Below are 16,368 nucleotides of genomic sequence, written 5' to 3' on the forward strand. Positions count from 1 at the left end.
GTCATATCAAGGTAAGTGGATTTTCGTTCAAGCCTTCGGACCCCGTCCGTAACCACTTTTTCATTTATTTAGGTGATTATTGTGTAAAGTTGGGAAGGAAAGGAGATCTTTCAAGGTTTGTCGTCGTCGTCGTCCCCCCCCCTCCAGTTTGTGTCGAGCATGAGCTGCAACTGAGACGACATTCACATTGTACGAAAGATTTCTGAAGGAAAAAAAAAAGAAAAAAAGGCAAACTCTTTCAGGCAAATAGAAACTAAGTGTTTCTCACACAAACTTTACTTGGGTGGGTTTCCCAGGTATTTCACCATTTTTTTTTTTAAATATATTAATGAAGTTTTTAATCTGTCCGAGAGAAAACGATCGATTAACGAATGGACAATCTTCCTGTCGCTCCCTGCAGCCGAGTGAAGCAAAGGTTAAGCTCCGCCCTCTGTGAAACACACAGAGATCAGAGGACAGAAACTAACTCGAGCTCGAGATTTTAACTGGCCTCTTGTTCCATCGGCAACATTTTAGGGGTTATTTTTTTTCATGGTAATTTTTTTTTACAACTTTAAATGTCAGCAGACATTGCAAGTCAACGCAATACAGTAGAGCGACCTTTGGCGGGCGGCGTTAGAGCTCGTCTCCGTGGGTGACGCGGGTGCCGTGGGGTTACGTTGGCTGTCCCATCAGGCGGAGCGGGGTGAGGAGGGCTGCTGTTGTGAAAGTAATTAAGGCGCCCCGTGCTTCCCCCTTCCAGCGGAGTGAAAGGTCAGTGTGCCAGCGGGACGAGCCGCGGACGCGCACCTGCATCCTCACGCGCCGCGTCGCATTGATTTCCAGCTGACCTCCTTACCACTCGCCCTTTTCCCCACCCGTGTCACGCAGCTCTCCTCGGGAATGGGAATCGGTGCGGACGTTTTCTGCTCGGGCACACCGCCGCTGTATTCACGCATCTGCCCAGCTACCGTGAAACTAAGCCGACGGCTCCGTCGCAGACGCTCGGCGAGCGACGCCGTGGAGCCGAGGGCTGGCGTGACGTCCGCTGGCAGGTTTTGCATCTGTAAATGTTTCTAGAAGTCCAACGCGATCTCAAGATGGGTTTCATGAGAGAGAGAGAGAGAGAGAGAGGGGTTTAAATCGTCACCACCCCCACCCACCCCCAACCCCCCACGGTCGCTACATCTAAAAGTCAGCGTGGTTTCATGGGATGCTCCGTAAAGACTTTCATTTCCTTCATCCCTTTCAAGAGCTGGAGGCTTTTCCTCCAAGAACGATCTTGTTCAAAAACAAAACTGAAAAGAGCCCGAGTTAAACTGTCGGTGATTCATACGGTATAAAAGCACCAATTCTCCGTCGGCTCAGACGCCGACGCCACCGCGGGGAAACAACGTTTATACCTAAAGCGTGCTGCAAAGGCGGAGACCCGGCGGGGGGGACCCAGGTCAGATTTGCCCTTTAAAAACACAACGGCTGAAATGGCAGCACACTTTAGAGACGCATCAATCCGAAGTCCGGAGAGAGAGAGGAACAAAATTTTAAATAAAAAAAGATGTTACTGTCACGGAGGGTAAAATGTCAAAAGAAAACCGCTGAGAAAAATTTGGAAGGTCATTTCATTTGTTGTGTTAACAAGGACCAACATCTTTCATTCGTAAGCACACAAAAGCTACAGAAGTGCGTACTTCAGTAAATAGTAGTCAGACTGGTCACTTAAAAGCCGAGGGGTCGAGATAATCCGAACATAAGCGGCCATAGTGAAAAATATTTGTTTCCATCCGCTGTTGGACAGATAATGAATTGTACATTTGATATTCACTCGCACTTACAAATGAATAAAGGACATTTTAGGACTGTTCTAGCTTACCATCACGGTGCAATCACCTTAAACCGCAATACCACCGAGGGCCACTAGGGGCTGGCTCAAAAGAAAAAAAAAAAAAAAGCTCCATAGACTCCCATTTTAACTTCCCTCATGAAATATAAAGTCAATAAATGTTTTCCACGAGTTATTTTGGTGTTCTCAGCTAAAAGTCGCTGCTTCTTTTCGTTTTCTGGCGGTCCATCTGAAAATGATCCCGTCGTTAATTCGACATTAGGCCTCAAAAAGCGGTATGTTCAGGGGGGGGGGGGATGTCTGTTTGATCGACAGGGTTGTGGTGCAGTCTGGTTCCTGCAATAAGTAAGTACAAACATGGTCACTTCTGGCTCCAAAATAACACAAATATGACGCGGTGCCGGCCGAAATCCGAACTTGAGGCTTCATAACGGCCAAATCGCAAACCGACGAGTGACGTCACTGTCGGTCGACGCCGATGTGCAACATGGTAGTCGAGTGTGACGGCGCACAGATGTGCACCAAATTATTATTTTTGACTTATCTGCTTGTTTATTCCACACATTTACATCACACACACACACACACACACGGAGACAATAAATCCAAGAATTTCTTCATCAACCAGGATCAGAAATTACTGGTTGGCCGAGGTGCAAAGAAAGGTTGTTCTCGTTGAGCACGAATAGAGCGCAGCGCCGTACTGTGGATGGAGCAGTGGGACGCCACAACGTCCACGACTAAGAGTTTAAAATCATATCGCTTCATCACCATCAGCATCCAAATTAAATGTTTTTTGTGAGCTCTGGTTTGTGTGCCTTTGCAATTTAAACGTGGAACTCAAATGTACAATCAGGTACATATTTTCTACTGACATTTATGACGTTTTAAGGAAAATTTAAGAAAAACATTTTTTTTTTTTTTTTTATGGAAAACGGTAAATAATCTTTTAAGCATCGAAGGTATTTGTTGAATAAAAGTGAGAAACTTTGTCTGCTTCCAGCCACTTAAATGGAAATATTTGCCACTTTCTAAATTGAGCAGTGAACAATAAGTTTTGGGCTTTGAAAAAAAAAAAAAAAAGGTATAAGATGAATTAATGGTGAATGTATAATTGAATTAAACGAAAAGCCAGGCCCCTTTCGACCCCGAATAAGTGGTTGGTTTATCATCCGTTCGTCTGTTAATTTGCCGGTTATCACTGATCTGAAGGAAAGCCCAAACAAAATGAGATTTTAATGCAGGTGTACTGAACGTCATGGATTTCCAATTATCTCTCTTCGGTGCGAAGGAGAAAGCAGAGGGGGGGAGTGCGTTTCCTTAACACAGTCAATCAAGAAAAACGTGATAGAGGAGAAGATGGAAAGAAGTGAAGCGAAATGAGATCAATTGTACGTGCGCGCATGTCTTCCCGTGCTAGTAATTGGTTGCCGTCTTCCTCCCATTAATAACTGCCGGACTCCGGGGATTTCCCCAAGCCTTTTCCCCTTCGGCGCCCTTTAAAAAGACTCTCATAAAGCCCCGAGCGCCGCTCGCTCCGCCGATCAATGGCCCCTGATTAATCCATTTGTTAGGCCCGCCATAAATGAAGGTTAATAAAACAAGAGGGGCGCATCGATCTCCTCGGGGCGTGCCGTAACCAGCTGGCAGCAAACAGGACAGATATTGGTCACTCACACTTGCTCACTGCTTGCAGAGTTTTTGACATGTAAAAAAAAAAAAAAAAGAAAGAAAAGGAAACGCCACGTGACGAATACTCGCGCGAAATGGAAAACCGATGGAAAAGGCTACCTTGGACGGAAAGTCAGAATTCAAAAAGAATATGGAGCCACAGATGGTTGGAAGTAGGGATAACAAGCGAAAGACGAAGATGCTCTTAAACATCTCCGCTGTGCTCGAAGAAACTTTTCAATTCTCTAATCGTATCTGAAAAAAAAAGAAGAAAAGATGTCTGATTAGAGGAGCGACGGATTTATTCTGAAAGCGTGGGAGTTCTGGTTCCTTATAGACTGTCTGAAGTCAGTTCTGAGAATATGCTATTAAAAGGTTGTGATACAAGTGGTTTTGGCTGCCGAGACAAAGCCAGGCCACTTCAGAGTCTTCCCACGAGCCAGAGCTCGGGTGGTTTTTCTACGTAACACTGTTTACTTGTCAAAGCTTTTGCATCCATCTCAACCCCAAGACAACGACTGTCGCTGCACATTCATCTTCACTCCCAATGAACGCCATCAGCATTATCTCTGCACTAATTACGACGGTACAAACAGGAAATGAGAGATTATGTAAAATGAGACGGAGTCATACTGATGTAACCGGAGGGCTGGAAAAAAATAGAAGGGTACTTTTGAGTCTTATTATGCAAGCAACAAACACAAAAGCAAAGTTTGAAGAGCTCAAGTTTTTAAGTAAAAATATATGAACTGAGAATACAAAAACAAAAATTCCCTCTGTGGATTAATAAAGTATCTATCTATCTATCATCTATAATTATTTGGATTGTAAACAAATTCTCAAAAGGTTTTGTTGGTTTTGTTTACAAATTTGAGAGTTTTGTTGTGCCTCTTCTGTCGGAGGAAACGAAGGTGTATGGTGCGCGTGCAGGCTGCGGAGCTGTAAATAAATAGATTTGCAAACAAACGTTTTTGATTCGCCAACAAAAAACATTTATTCGCCAAATTTTTTTTTTGAATTCAAACAAAAAGATTGGATTTGTAGTCAAAACTTTGTGACAACAAAAAAAAGTCTAGTTGACAAAATATGTTCGCAAATACAAATAATGTTTTTCTCAATTCATATATTTTTTTACTTAAAAACTTGATTGCAGTGTGAGCAGTGTTTTTTTGCAAAATAAAAACACAAAAATACTGTCAAAGAAAGAAGCATTTTTTTTTTTTTGAGGATACAAGAAATTATTGGAAATCCTACAAAATGTGGAGAAATATAATCACGTCAAAAGCAGATGAATTTAGCCCGATCTTTTTGCTTTCCTCCGTCACAGGGAAGTAAAAGTTCCGGTCGGAGCCAATCAATTCGTCTTTAATCTGGAGCTGTTGATGAAGCAGCTGCTATAACTCAACACCGATATAAAATCGCTAGTATAGAATCATTTTTAGTAGCAAATACATTTTGTTTTCATGCGTCAGCGGCTGAAAATCTGTGCCGCCTAATGAACTTACATACATTGATCGAGTCCGACTAATGATGCGGAAGATGAAGCTGCATGGACCACCTGCCTCGTTTCTACATTATTACAACGAGCCTGGGTATTGATGGCGTATCGATTTCATTATTCCAAAGTCTAGAAACACACCCGGCATCGCATTTGTGAAAAACCAGCAGGGAGGGATATGAGAGAAATTCAAATTAATGTGTGTGTGTGTGTGTGTGTGTGTGTGTGTGTGTGTGTGTGTGTGTGTGTGTGTGTGTGTGTGTGTGTGTGTGTGTGTGTGTGTGTGTGTGTGTGTGTGTGTGTGTGTGAGACCAGGAGCTGTTCAGAAAGGACGAACAAGTGGCTTAAAAAAAAAAATCGAGGCTGAAGTCTCCCGGACGATGAATCATAAGGAAAGTTATTTTCAATATTTTAATGCAGTTAAAATCCCAGCAGTCTAAAATATATATATATATATATATATATATATATATATATATATATATGCCTTGAGCTATTTGTAAGTCCCCCCCCCCAAAAAAAGGAAGGTCACATAAATAACAAACAGCCTGAAATGTACAAATATAAAATCTCAGGAAGGAACATTGATATATAAAACACCCTGCGGGCATTTTCACCCGGCTACAAGCTCCCGTAACAACCCAAACTTCTGCTGTGGCAAAGTGTTTCAAGAACAATGCGCCGTCACAGGGTTAATTACAACAGCGCTGAACAGGAAACAAAAGCAACAACTGGGTCACACAAAAAATATACTAAAATGCTGGGAGAAACAAAAAAAAGGAGGAACGATGACAATAAAAGAAAAATTCAGTTTGGTGTCTGAGCTTATTCGAGGTGTCGCAATTGCATTTTTTTGTTTTGTTTTGGTTTCCTTTTCCTGTCATTTGACGACGAGCCGTAATGGAAGATGCACGCAACCTGGATACTCCCAGGAAAAAAAATGGACCGTAACCAGGGCATCGATAGTTGACGTCCACGGGCTCGGATCGGCCTGCTTTTATCTCGCCGAGCTGCACTGAGCCCATTAACGCCCGGGTTTCTGCTGTGTCCTCGCAGCGGGGCACAGACAGACAGGAAAGTTCAGACTTTTCAAAGTCTCTTTGTGTTCGGCTCTCGGTGCTTTTGTTGCTTATTACTGAATCGTGTGGCGGGTTGAAGTCGAGCTTCGCTGCTACGCGCCCGAACTCCATTCGGTTTCCTGACTTATTGTTTGCCGACTGCTTAAAAAGGTCCCGTGTTCAATTTTCATTTTTGAATATCCGTGAGAAGGTAATTCGGTGGTTTTAAGCGCGAAAGGAAACATCTCGATATAGTTACACATCTTATACAAGCAATAACAACATCTTTACAATTATGATCATTCTCTTTAACTTTATTATCTAATGGTGTTATTGTCATTCATACTTTTCTATAATTTATGAATGAAATTGATTGAAATGATTTAATTTATAAAAATTTCAGAAATGGATACATTGTCGTTGATTTGTTCATTGTTTTTTATTGTTGTTTTTTTTTTTTACATTCGCTGTTGTTAATTATCATTTTTGTCTCCATTTCTTTAATGTTTTGACCTGTGTTTTGCATTTATTATTGTCCTTGAGAACCGCCTTGAAAACGTACATCTCACGACGTGAATCCCCAATTAAGAATTTCCAGAAATAGAAATCGCAGAAAGGTAAGCTTGGATTCGTTGAGTGTCGGGAATCCTAAACGGAAGCCGAAGCTCATCCATCGCACGCGTGGGTAGAGGCGACGCCAGCGAAGCCGTTCACGCCCGGCGACGAGCGCGCGTCTCTACGCGCATCTGCCGAAGCGGCGCCGATGCAGTAATGCTTCTCCGAGAGCTTCTAATCCACCAGATACGGATTCACAGAAAGTCTTTTTCCCCCCCCGTTTCCAGCGTTACGACCTTCAGAGTCGGTTGATGTTTCGCCGACACGTCGGGCTGAAAACAAGAGTTCCGGCTGCGGATCGATAAAAGTCCCGCGTTGCTGCGCAATCGCTTATCTCGCCGGGTTGAGGTTCAGGTTTGTTTGCCGTCGAGATACAGGTGTCGTGTTTCTGTGTTCACTGTGAGGCGGGAGGAGGGGGGGGGGGGGGGTTAAATCTACAGTAGATCTGAAAGGGTTAAAAAAAAACAAAAAAAAAAAAAAAACGGTTTAATCAAACCCAGTTCAAATCATTAGTTGAACTGAGCGCTTCGATGTCATGACGACGTGACGGACGAAAGCGAAACTCCGCCCCCTCGGACGGCTTCCTAATCGTCCGTTAGGCGGCTTTTTATCAGTTAAAAGGAGCCACATGCAGTCGGACGTTCACCCCGACCTTGGACTCGACTGCACTCGCACAGTATATCGGAAACCTGTTATCGTGATTCCACTTGGCAGGTTCAGCGACCCACACACACACACACACACACACACACACACACACAGAGAGCTACACACACAGCTACACACACAGACAACTCAATAGCTGTCATTGGCCCAACAGGGGAATACACGCTCCATTTTGACCAATGGGCCGAGTAATTGGGCAGCCTTCCCTCTCGTCTGCCGCCTTCGTACTGACACGAGCGAGTGTCTTCGTTTCCGTCTCCGAGAGCTCGGATTTCCCAAAAGTGCTCAGCATCCACTCGTAAGCCTCGCGCCGCCCGGTTCTCTCGCCGGGCTCGAAGTTTCGCTCGGTGCTACCGGTGGCGTCCGTCGGCTTAAAATCTGGCCTCGGAGCCCCCCCGAATGTGCTCTCAACAACCGGAGAGGAAAACGTATGAAGCTACGGGATTGCGATTCAAAAAGCTCCGAGACGCACGTGAAGCTGCGGGAAGTTGTGCGCACAAAGTGTGCTTGGTGTTCGAGTGGTTTAATCGTCAAAAACACTGTTGCTGGGCAACGCGGACGGCCTCTAGAAGCCAGGGAGGCTAACAATTTAGCAAGCTAACAGGGGAGGTAAAGGGGGAGGCGGGGAGGGGAGGGGGGGGGGTAACGTAATGCAGTAAATACAAAGTCACAGAGGGAAAAGATGAGGCCGTTGGGAAGACCAACATTTTCCTCAGACGTAGGCTATTATCCAAGTGTCTAAGGCTCGCCCTGATTAGTTACACCTGTCCCTCGTTGTCCTTCCCTCCGTGCTGTATTTAGCCTGTGTGCTCTTCTTCCCTCAGCTGCGTCTTTTCACTCGACGGTCTTAAACCTCCGTCCACCTACTGGGCTTCACAACAAGTAAAACCTTCAAAACGGACTGACGGACTCGTAGCTCGAGTGCCTTTTCTGGCCGCTCAACATCTCCGACCATAACGAACGTTAGAAAAGTAGAGAGACTTCACACCAGCTGGTTGTGAAGAATCCAGCGTTTTGCACTGACTTTGAACCCCTCCCTCCCTCCTTTGCCTGGAGTTAAAACACAAAAGGCAAATTCTTCCTGCATGAAACACACACAAAAAAAAAAAAAAGCTCTCTTCGGTCGCAGCTCTCTGAGCCCAGAAACGTGAAAGGACACATTTTTCTTGCAGGGTTACAAATGAGGGTCGGCGGCCCTGAAAGCACTCCGAGCGGTGACAAATGTTACCCGGCCGATTTAGCATGACTTTCCGTTAGGAGAGCCCATTTCAGCCGGCACATATTACCTCTTTTAAATCAATAGCAGCCTCGCGTTTAATGATGCCTTCATTTCCCTGCAGCTCGACACTTCGGCGGGCTCGGCGGTGTAATTCAGCTCGTGTCCTAACAGCAGCAAGTGTTGAACTTTCATTTGGGTGAATTTCTACAATAGGTGCAGAGTTTGCGAGGGTTATGTATGGCTAAGTGACATTCGCCATTATTCTAATGGTACTTCTGTGTAGCCGTGAGGCAGTGAAATAATCAGGTTGGTAGCGGTGGAGCAGATCAAACGACAGCTTTATGAGAGCTGAAACACACTGCGGCCACTCAGGAGGGAGAGCTTTGAGCTTCCCCCTCAAAGCGACGCCCGCGTAGCCTCCAGCAGAACAAAATGAATTGGCGGTGTAATAAAGAGGAGGGCAGCCAATCATCTGCCGCGGCGTCCTGGCAGTTTGGAGACGGATGTCCTCTCAGAGCGCCACGCGGACCGTCGCCGCGTTTCGTTTCCTCTTTTTTAATGACTTTAAATTTTGGAGAAGCCGGCACCGCGGGTGGCCGTTTGTACCGACCCGAGCCGGGCCCCGCCCCTTTCCTTTAACGCACCAATCACAACAAGGGACGACCTCTCAACTCCACAGTCAAAAAAAAAAAAAAAAAAAAGGCGCAGCAGCGTAGGAACGTCCCGCAGCAGCTCGGGAAAGCCCCAAAAATACAGTCGGTTCTCCGACTCTGCTAGCTTAAAAAAAAATGGTAGAGGGATCTTCATGTTGTTATTATTATTATTAAAACAGATAAAGCTGGTGTTGTTCTAAATCCTGTTACTGCCAACAAATCCCATCCAATTCAACAACAGTCTCATGCCAACTTTCGATATTTTCCAGCTTCCCTACCTCGTCGGAGGCACTCAGCCCCGAGGCCGTTGGCTCCAACTAAAGACGAACATATTTAAAAACAGCTCACAGTCACATCTGGTCACATTTTCGAGAGGAGACTCGGCGACCTCCGAGAAACTGGAAGAAATTGTGTTTTTGTTGGGGAACTATTTGCAGCGGTGGACTTACACGCATCAGAAGCAGGCATTTCCAGCAGCGACACGGCGGATGTGGGATTCAGTCTAAATAAAAGAACAGCGCTACGCCTTCATTATAACGTACAATAACGTGGCTCACTGATTTAATAGTTTTTTTGTGCAATAAAGGAAAAAGATGTGAAGCCGCACAGAGAGAAACTGATGATGGTGAGTTTCGGTCTTTTCATTAGATTTGATGACAATAACAACAACAAAATAGAATATTATGTAACTTATCTTTTGGAAATAGTAGAAATTATCTTTGTAAATCTTTTTTGTTGTTGTTTACTTTACTTTTAGGTAATAAAATGTGAGCGCCAATGAGCTGCCAGACGCAGCCGTTACACACCGACAACATCCTTAACCTCCCCCAGTTCCCCCCAACACAGACGAGCAGAGACATTACCCTGTCCTTCATCCTCCAGCTCTGCGCCAAGGCCTTGGAGCCCTCGATTTTCTCCGAGTGCCTCTTCTTCATGAAGGCCAAGGGAAGTTTCCAGTCGTTCATGTCGGCCTCCTCTTCCTCGGCGAGGCCCACGGCCGGCGAGAGAAGCAAGTCTGAGTCCATTTTCATCAGTGCCCTGCAGAGGAGAGCTCACAGTTAGTGACAGTTTTTGTGGGCTCCCGCTGAGTCTGCTGCCGAGGAGGGAAAACAAAAAAACAAAACAACAAAAAAAAGGCCAAATAATTCAAGCTGTTTCTCTGTTCTCGCGCAACGAGGAAAATGACGGGTGGGATTTCCCCCTGAAGACCTGAATGGATCAGTAACAGATGCAAATTATTCTCTCAACTATTGTAGGAATGTATCATAGCTGTCACATTTAAGGTTTTCCGCTGGTGCAGATTCTTGTCTTTTATCTACAAAACTGTAAATATCTTTGAACCCTGTTCGCAAGTTTGACGGCCATGTTGTCTTTAAAAAAAAATAGTTTCAAAGGAAAATGCCAAAATTGCACCATTCACCACCAGAAAAAACATTAATTAACTATTCAAGTGCACCAAATGCTTCCATCAGAAAAAAAACAACCAAATCTGAGACTAAAATAAAGACACATTTTTATTAAAAAAAACAAAAATCCCTTTATCCAACATGTGTCATTAATAATAATATTTGCATGATTTAGATTCTGTAAAAAGAATAACATAATTTTGCACTCCTCAGTGCAACTGGGAAGCCTTAAATAACTGATGTGAGACCAACAGTCATGTGACAAAAATTCAGCAAACGTTTTGACTGAACTGAAGGCGGGACGACTGATATGACTTTTGTATAAAAAAAATAAAATAAAATAAAATAATCAAAGAAATTACATTTTATATTTTCTCTTTTTTTGGATTATTTATCACGTTATAACTGTCTTATACCGCACAAAACACACTTCTGAGTTTACCCCACTTCTAGCCGTGAGGCTGCCGTTTCTATAGGGGATGCAGGACGCGCTGCCGAAGTGAAAAATGAACCCACAGGGAGGAAACATGCGACAAGACCAAAAATAACCAAACACTCAGAAACCGCTGCGTGTTCAGAGGGTTAAACATCAATTCACCGTGTTTGTGTGTCCTAAAAACAAAACCAGGAGGCAAAAAGAAGACGGCGTAGACCGCGTAGACGCTTAAATGTGCAGGTGGATCATAAATAATAAATAAGACAGCGAAAACAGAATTTGTGCTCAATACTGCCGAATATCCAACAGAACTTTTTTTTTTTTATCTCCCGACCAAAGTGCCCATAAAAGGATCTGAGGTAATAAAAAAGACTTGGTCAGTAAACTGTTGTAATCTGATTCGCTTGTTATTTGATCAGATTCAGTTCCTGAATTTAATCAAAATTCTGCAGGTTTGAAATGAGTTTATGCAGACAAAGCTCTCGTGTGTTCAGACGGACGGTTTTTTTGGGGGTTTTTTTTACCTCGAAGACGGATAATAACATCGGCTGTAAAATGATGTCGGCTGCAGCATAAAAAAAATTAAAAATTAAAAAAATTGAACTATACGAAAGCTCTGAAGAAACTGTGACTTCCTGACTTCCATCTGATATTTGTTGAGCCGTGACATCTCTTTCTCGAGATTAAACACACGACAAAAAAAAACAACAACACACCCTCCTTTTTCCTGTTTCCACTGATGCGGGGGAACGTTTTGACACTTAATAATCAAAATGCTGACATCTGAAAACAATCTCAAAGGGCTGTAGGGTTTTTCAGTTCACAACCCGAAGAGTAAAAAGTCCCTTCAGTTTTGTGCGCCGTGTGCTCGCTTGAATGAAAACCACAACAACAACAACAACTGAAACCAAACACACCCACATCTGCAGGTCAACAGTTCACATCCTCAAATTTCAAAACAAAAGCGATTGTAAATCAGAGAAAGCTATTATATTATATTAGAATTACTATTTTAAAATTTTGGTGATTATTCTGCATCTTTTTTTTTTTGACCGAGCTTCATTCGTCTGGCAGTACGCCCTCAAATTTCTTTTTTTTTTTTAATTGATTCTCTTGTTTTAATTCTGTCATCGAATAATACAAACAGACATTTTAAAATAGGGCCGGGCAATATATTGATATTATATCGTATCGTGACACAAGACTAGATGTCGTTTTAGATTTTGGATGTGGCATAAGTGTTGTATTTTCCTTGTTTTAACAGCTGCATTACAGTAATGTCATTTTTTTTTTATTTGCCCCGTGACAGGTTAGGTAGTTACTTTATTAATCCCTTAATTAATGAATTCATATTAATTATGAATTAGTCCCTCCAGGATTTCGCAGTTTTTTTTTTGTGATCGTTTTGATCAAAAATGTTTTGATTTTGCGGAAGATTTTCTCAAAAGTTTTGAGGTAAGTTTGGGAGTTTAAGTGATTTTTTTTTTTTTCCCCAGTAAAAAAAAATGCATTATTTAACAACTACCTAAATAATAATCTGTACTAATAATCCTGCTGTACATCCCAGAAATATTTGCCCTGTAATCCGTTTTGTCTTTTTTGAATGTTTTGAAGGTGAGAGGAGAGGGGGCGGAGCCTCGCTGGTCGGAAATGAACACTTACTTTCGGTAAAAAGTCAAGTTACGTCCGGAAAGGAGACTTTACGTTGAAATACTTTTCGGCAGAGCTTCCGTTCGCGATGTTTCCGGTGGGAAAATCACGGCAACTTCGCAAAACCGCAAATATTGCGGAGATTGTTTTGAATATTTGTCAAACGTCGCGTCACAAGATCACGATTTCCCGCCGGGACGTGCGAAGTAATTACATCCGCATTACCGATGATTATTTATCAAAAATCTCACTTGGTGTTTTTGTGAAAGCGCCCAAGAGTTATTAATAACAATAACATTGTGATATTTGTCTTTGTAAGTACTTTAGACACGATCTAAGGAAAATCATTCAGGTGTTAAAAACTTGTAAACAGCAGCCGGACCTGTTGGTGGTTCGACCGTCACTCAGCGGGGAGTCCAGCTTAATGTTTGCTGTGATTTTTGTGCTTTAAAATCAGAAAAAAAAAATCTTAATTTAAGTGAAATTAAGACAGTAAGCAGCTGTGAGGTCCTCAATGGAGTTTAAATGTAGTTTAAAAGGACATTTCAGCTTTTATTGCCCAGTTTTAAAAATAATTTTAAAAAAAAACATCTGCCGGAAAAGTAATCCGTTGCTTTGATTTAGTATTTAAAAGAGTTATTATTATACTTTCCACGGGGTCACCTGTGACCTGGAATAAGATGCAACACCTGGATGATGTCACGCTCCAGCTGTGCACGTGAACACACTTGGAGCTGCGCACACACGCAAGGAGCTCGTGCAGTTGTGGTTTACGTGCACTTGTTACGTTAATAATAATAATAATAATAATAATAATACATAATTTTTTTTTTTAAAAGCAGCTCCCAGATAAAAGCAAGCAGCTAGTTGAGCACTAATTAAAAGCGGTGTTGTTTACAGGTTGTGTTGTTGTTGTTGTTGTTGTTTCAGCTCCCCCCTCCCCCTCTCCCCCCTCCCAGGTGTCGTCGTGAGCAGATGTGCGGAGAAATATGGCGCTCGCGGGTTGCGGGCTCGCAGACCTCGGTGAGGTGAGATGGTCGACCCGGGCCGGGGGAGCTCTCCGCCTCCGGACGATGACGGACACCGTCGCACAGACGATCCTGGTCAGGAAGTTGTAAGGGAGCGTCCACAGCCGGTACAGGATGTCGAAGCCGTCCAAGCCGAGCCGCACGGGCGCGTGTTTGCAGGGGAACGTGCGGCTCCTCTCAGCCCGGCGCTCCGCTACGGGAAGGCGCTGCAGACGAGGCCCATCTTCACGCGAACAGTCTGCCACAGCCACGCGGAGGCACCGAGCCGCTCTTTACCGACGGACCGGTGAGAGGAGTGCGGAGGGTGGTGGTGGTGGCGGTGGTGGTGGTGGCGGGTGGTGGTGCCGCCGTGTTCTCCTGCCACGAACCGGGGCGACCCGGGTTAGCTGATTCGGTGCGGCGGATTTCGCGGAAGGAAAAAAAAACAAAAAAAAAACCAGGCGCAGTCCCGAGGATTTCTCCGGAGAGGCACTTCTTCAACGCTTCTGCAAGGGCGCCGCCATCTTGGGTTGGACCCAGAATGCACCGTTGGGGCGGCGCGGCGGCGGCGGCGGCGCAGCGGCGGCGGTGGCGACGGCGCGGCGCGGCGCGGCGGCCGTGAAACGTCACCGCTGTTGTTCCCGGACGCGCACCGCAATGTAAACACACGTAGTGACGCCAGCTGAGCAAAAATAACGACCTCGTATTCTTTTATCATTTCAATATGAAACTACGTGTTTACAGGGCTTTTTTTTTTTTTTTAATGACATACATTTTAAAAACAGATTTTAAAAAAGTTTTATAATTAAGCTTCATTATTTTAATATAAGTATCATATATTCAATAGTGGGCAACTAGGTAGGCTACATTTAATGAAGTACTTACGCCTACTTAAGAACGAATTCGAGGTACTTTACTTGAGTAAAGCTCTAAATATCAGAGGTTAATATTGTACTTTTTACTTCACTACATTTGTGTCACAATAAGTTTTCATTCAATCACAATTTTTCATATCTTTTCAGTCCAATAAACAGATTTGGTGATTTTATTTTTCCGTTTTGGCAACTTTTACAATCGTTTTCACAGTTTTCTAGCAGTTTTTCTATTACTCACAGCTGTATCATATTTTCTGTTTATTTATGTTAATTGTGGAACCCAGTGGGATGACTAAAAACATATCCTGTAAGTAAATATAATGAGAAACGTGCTTAAAATATGAACGAAATGAAAATCAAGCACAGTTTAGGACTGTTTAAAAAAAAAAATCTAAATTAGCAATAGTTAAACTCTCAAAATCCCTCAATTTAAAAAAAGTGGTATAAAAAAAATGCTTAATCCTGGTTCAGAGAGTTACACGAGTTTTTACAACAAGCTGTCTGGACGCTCCTCCGATCGAGATCATCGTCGTTTATTTTTCCTGTGAAGCTGAGGTTTATATGAAGTTATATACGTTTTCTTAAATTTCTCTTACGGTGTTAACAAACCTTACAAAGAGGCTGGACACATAAATCATGAACAAGTATTATTTTGTAAGGCTTTATAGTGTGTGATTTTGGTTGTTGCTCCGTCTCAGTGTTGATTTACGGTCATTTCTGAGAGCGCCGGTTGCCCGTTTACATTTCCAACAGTTACACAGGCAACGTTTTCATTCTTTTAAAGTCACGTGTCTTTTCATTTTTCCTTCTTTTTAGCTCCGCTTTTAGTCTCCACCAACTCCTGATGGAAACATCTGTCACCGTGTAGTCGAGTTCAGGGAGTTTGTAAAGTTTTTTTTTTTTTTTTTTTTCCCCCTGCTGCGGCTGAAAATGATGCTGAGTTCGAGGCTGGTTTAAAGCAATGAATGAAGTGAGCCGAACAGAAAGCAGACGGCAGCTGCACCATCGGATTCTAATTCTCTGAACGTTCATCACTGCAAAACTCCTCATCGTCGTTTGATTTCCCCGTTTTAAAAACATCAACTGTGCCCGCGTTAAAGAAAAAAAATAAATAAAATGCATCTTTAAACCTCCACTTTTGTTTTGTTCGTCGTCGGACGTCGAGGCCGGCCGTGCGCGGACCCGCTTCTCTCCACACGTGCGCGAGTTAAGTGAACAAAGTGCGATTTGTGCCCCGCAACATCCTTCGCTGTCGTGCTTCACACTCATTTCTCACGCAGCGGGAGCTCGAGCTTTTGCTTTCGAGAGGAGAGTCATCGAGAGAAAAGAAAAAAAAAAAAAAAAAGAAGCTGTCCCCCGTCTGTCAACAAGCGGTCTGTGTGCGCTCGCTCGGTCGTGACATTACCGAGAGCGCTTTAATTGGAGGAGTCCAATCAGCGTGTTTACCAGTTTGTTCCCGGTCAACAAAGAGATTTGCTCCGAGGCCTTGATGACTTTAATCAAGCACAACACGGTCCATCTCGGGCCAAAAGAGGACAACACTTGTGCTGAGATGAGTAAGAGCTCATCAGAAAAATATGAAAAATGCTGCACCGGGTGGATGGAGCATGAACATATCACTCTCAGTGCATTCGCCGGTACAGCAATCATGGCTGCCACACTAGAGGAACATTCACAGGTACATCAGGCCGAATTTGTTCCTCTTGCCTCCCGGTCCCAGTGTGCACTGCAGGGGGTGGAAACCAATCCAATCTCCAAGGTGTGATAGAGGCTGGGACCCAGGGACGGCTGATAG

The 16,368-nt window shown here is 43.6% G+C and overlaps 1 protein-coding gene across 2 annotated transcripts in view; it reads right to left on the minus strand.

Annotated features, from left to right (window-relative positions):
* Nucleotides 1–13,795, minus strand: part of rptor (regulatory associated protein of MTOR, complex 1) — a 163,326-nt gene extending 149,531 nt beyond the window's left edge. For both annotated transcript variants that reach the window (XM_069713877.1, XM_069713876.1), the window contains exons 1-2: nt 13,711–13,795; nt 10,063–10,237 (exon numbers count right to left, since the gene is read on the minus strand). In XM_069713877.1, coding sequence (XP_069569978.1) covers nt 10,063–10,230 — 168 coding nt within the window. In that variant the 5' untranslated portion in view covers nt 10,231–10,237; nt 13,711–13,795. The remainder of the gene's footprint in view (nt 1–10,062; nt 10,238–13,710) is intronic.
* Between the last annotated feature and the right edge of the window lie 2,573 nt (nt 13,796–16,368).

This window comes from Brachyistius frenatus, unplaced genomic scaffold (assembly GCF_029030835.1).
Source record: "Brachyistius frenatus isolate BFR_SWC_R1_liver_20210118 unplaced genomic scaffold, ASM2903083v1 Contig_123, whole genome shotgun sequence".
Taxonomy (NCBI): Eukaryota; Metazoa; Chordata; class Actinopteri; family Embiotocidae; genus Brachyistius; species Brachyistius frenatus.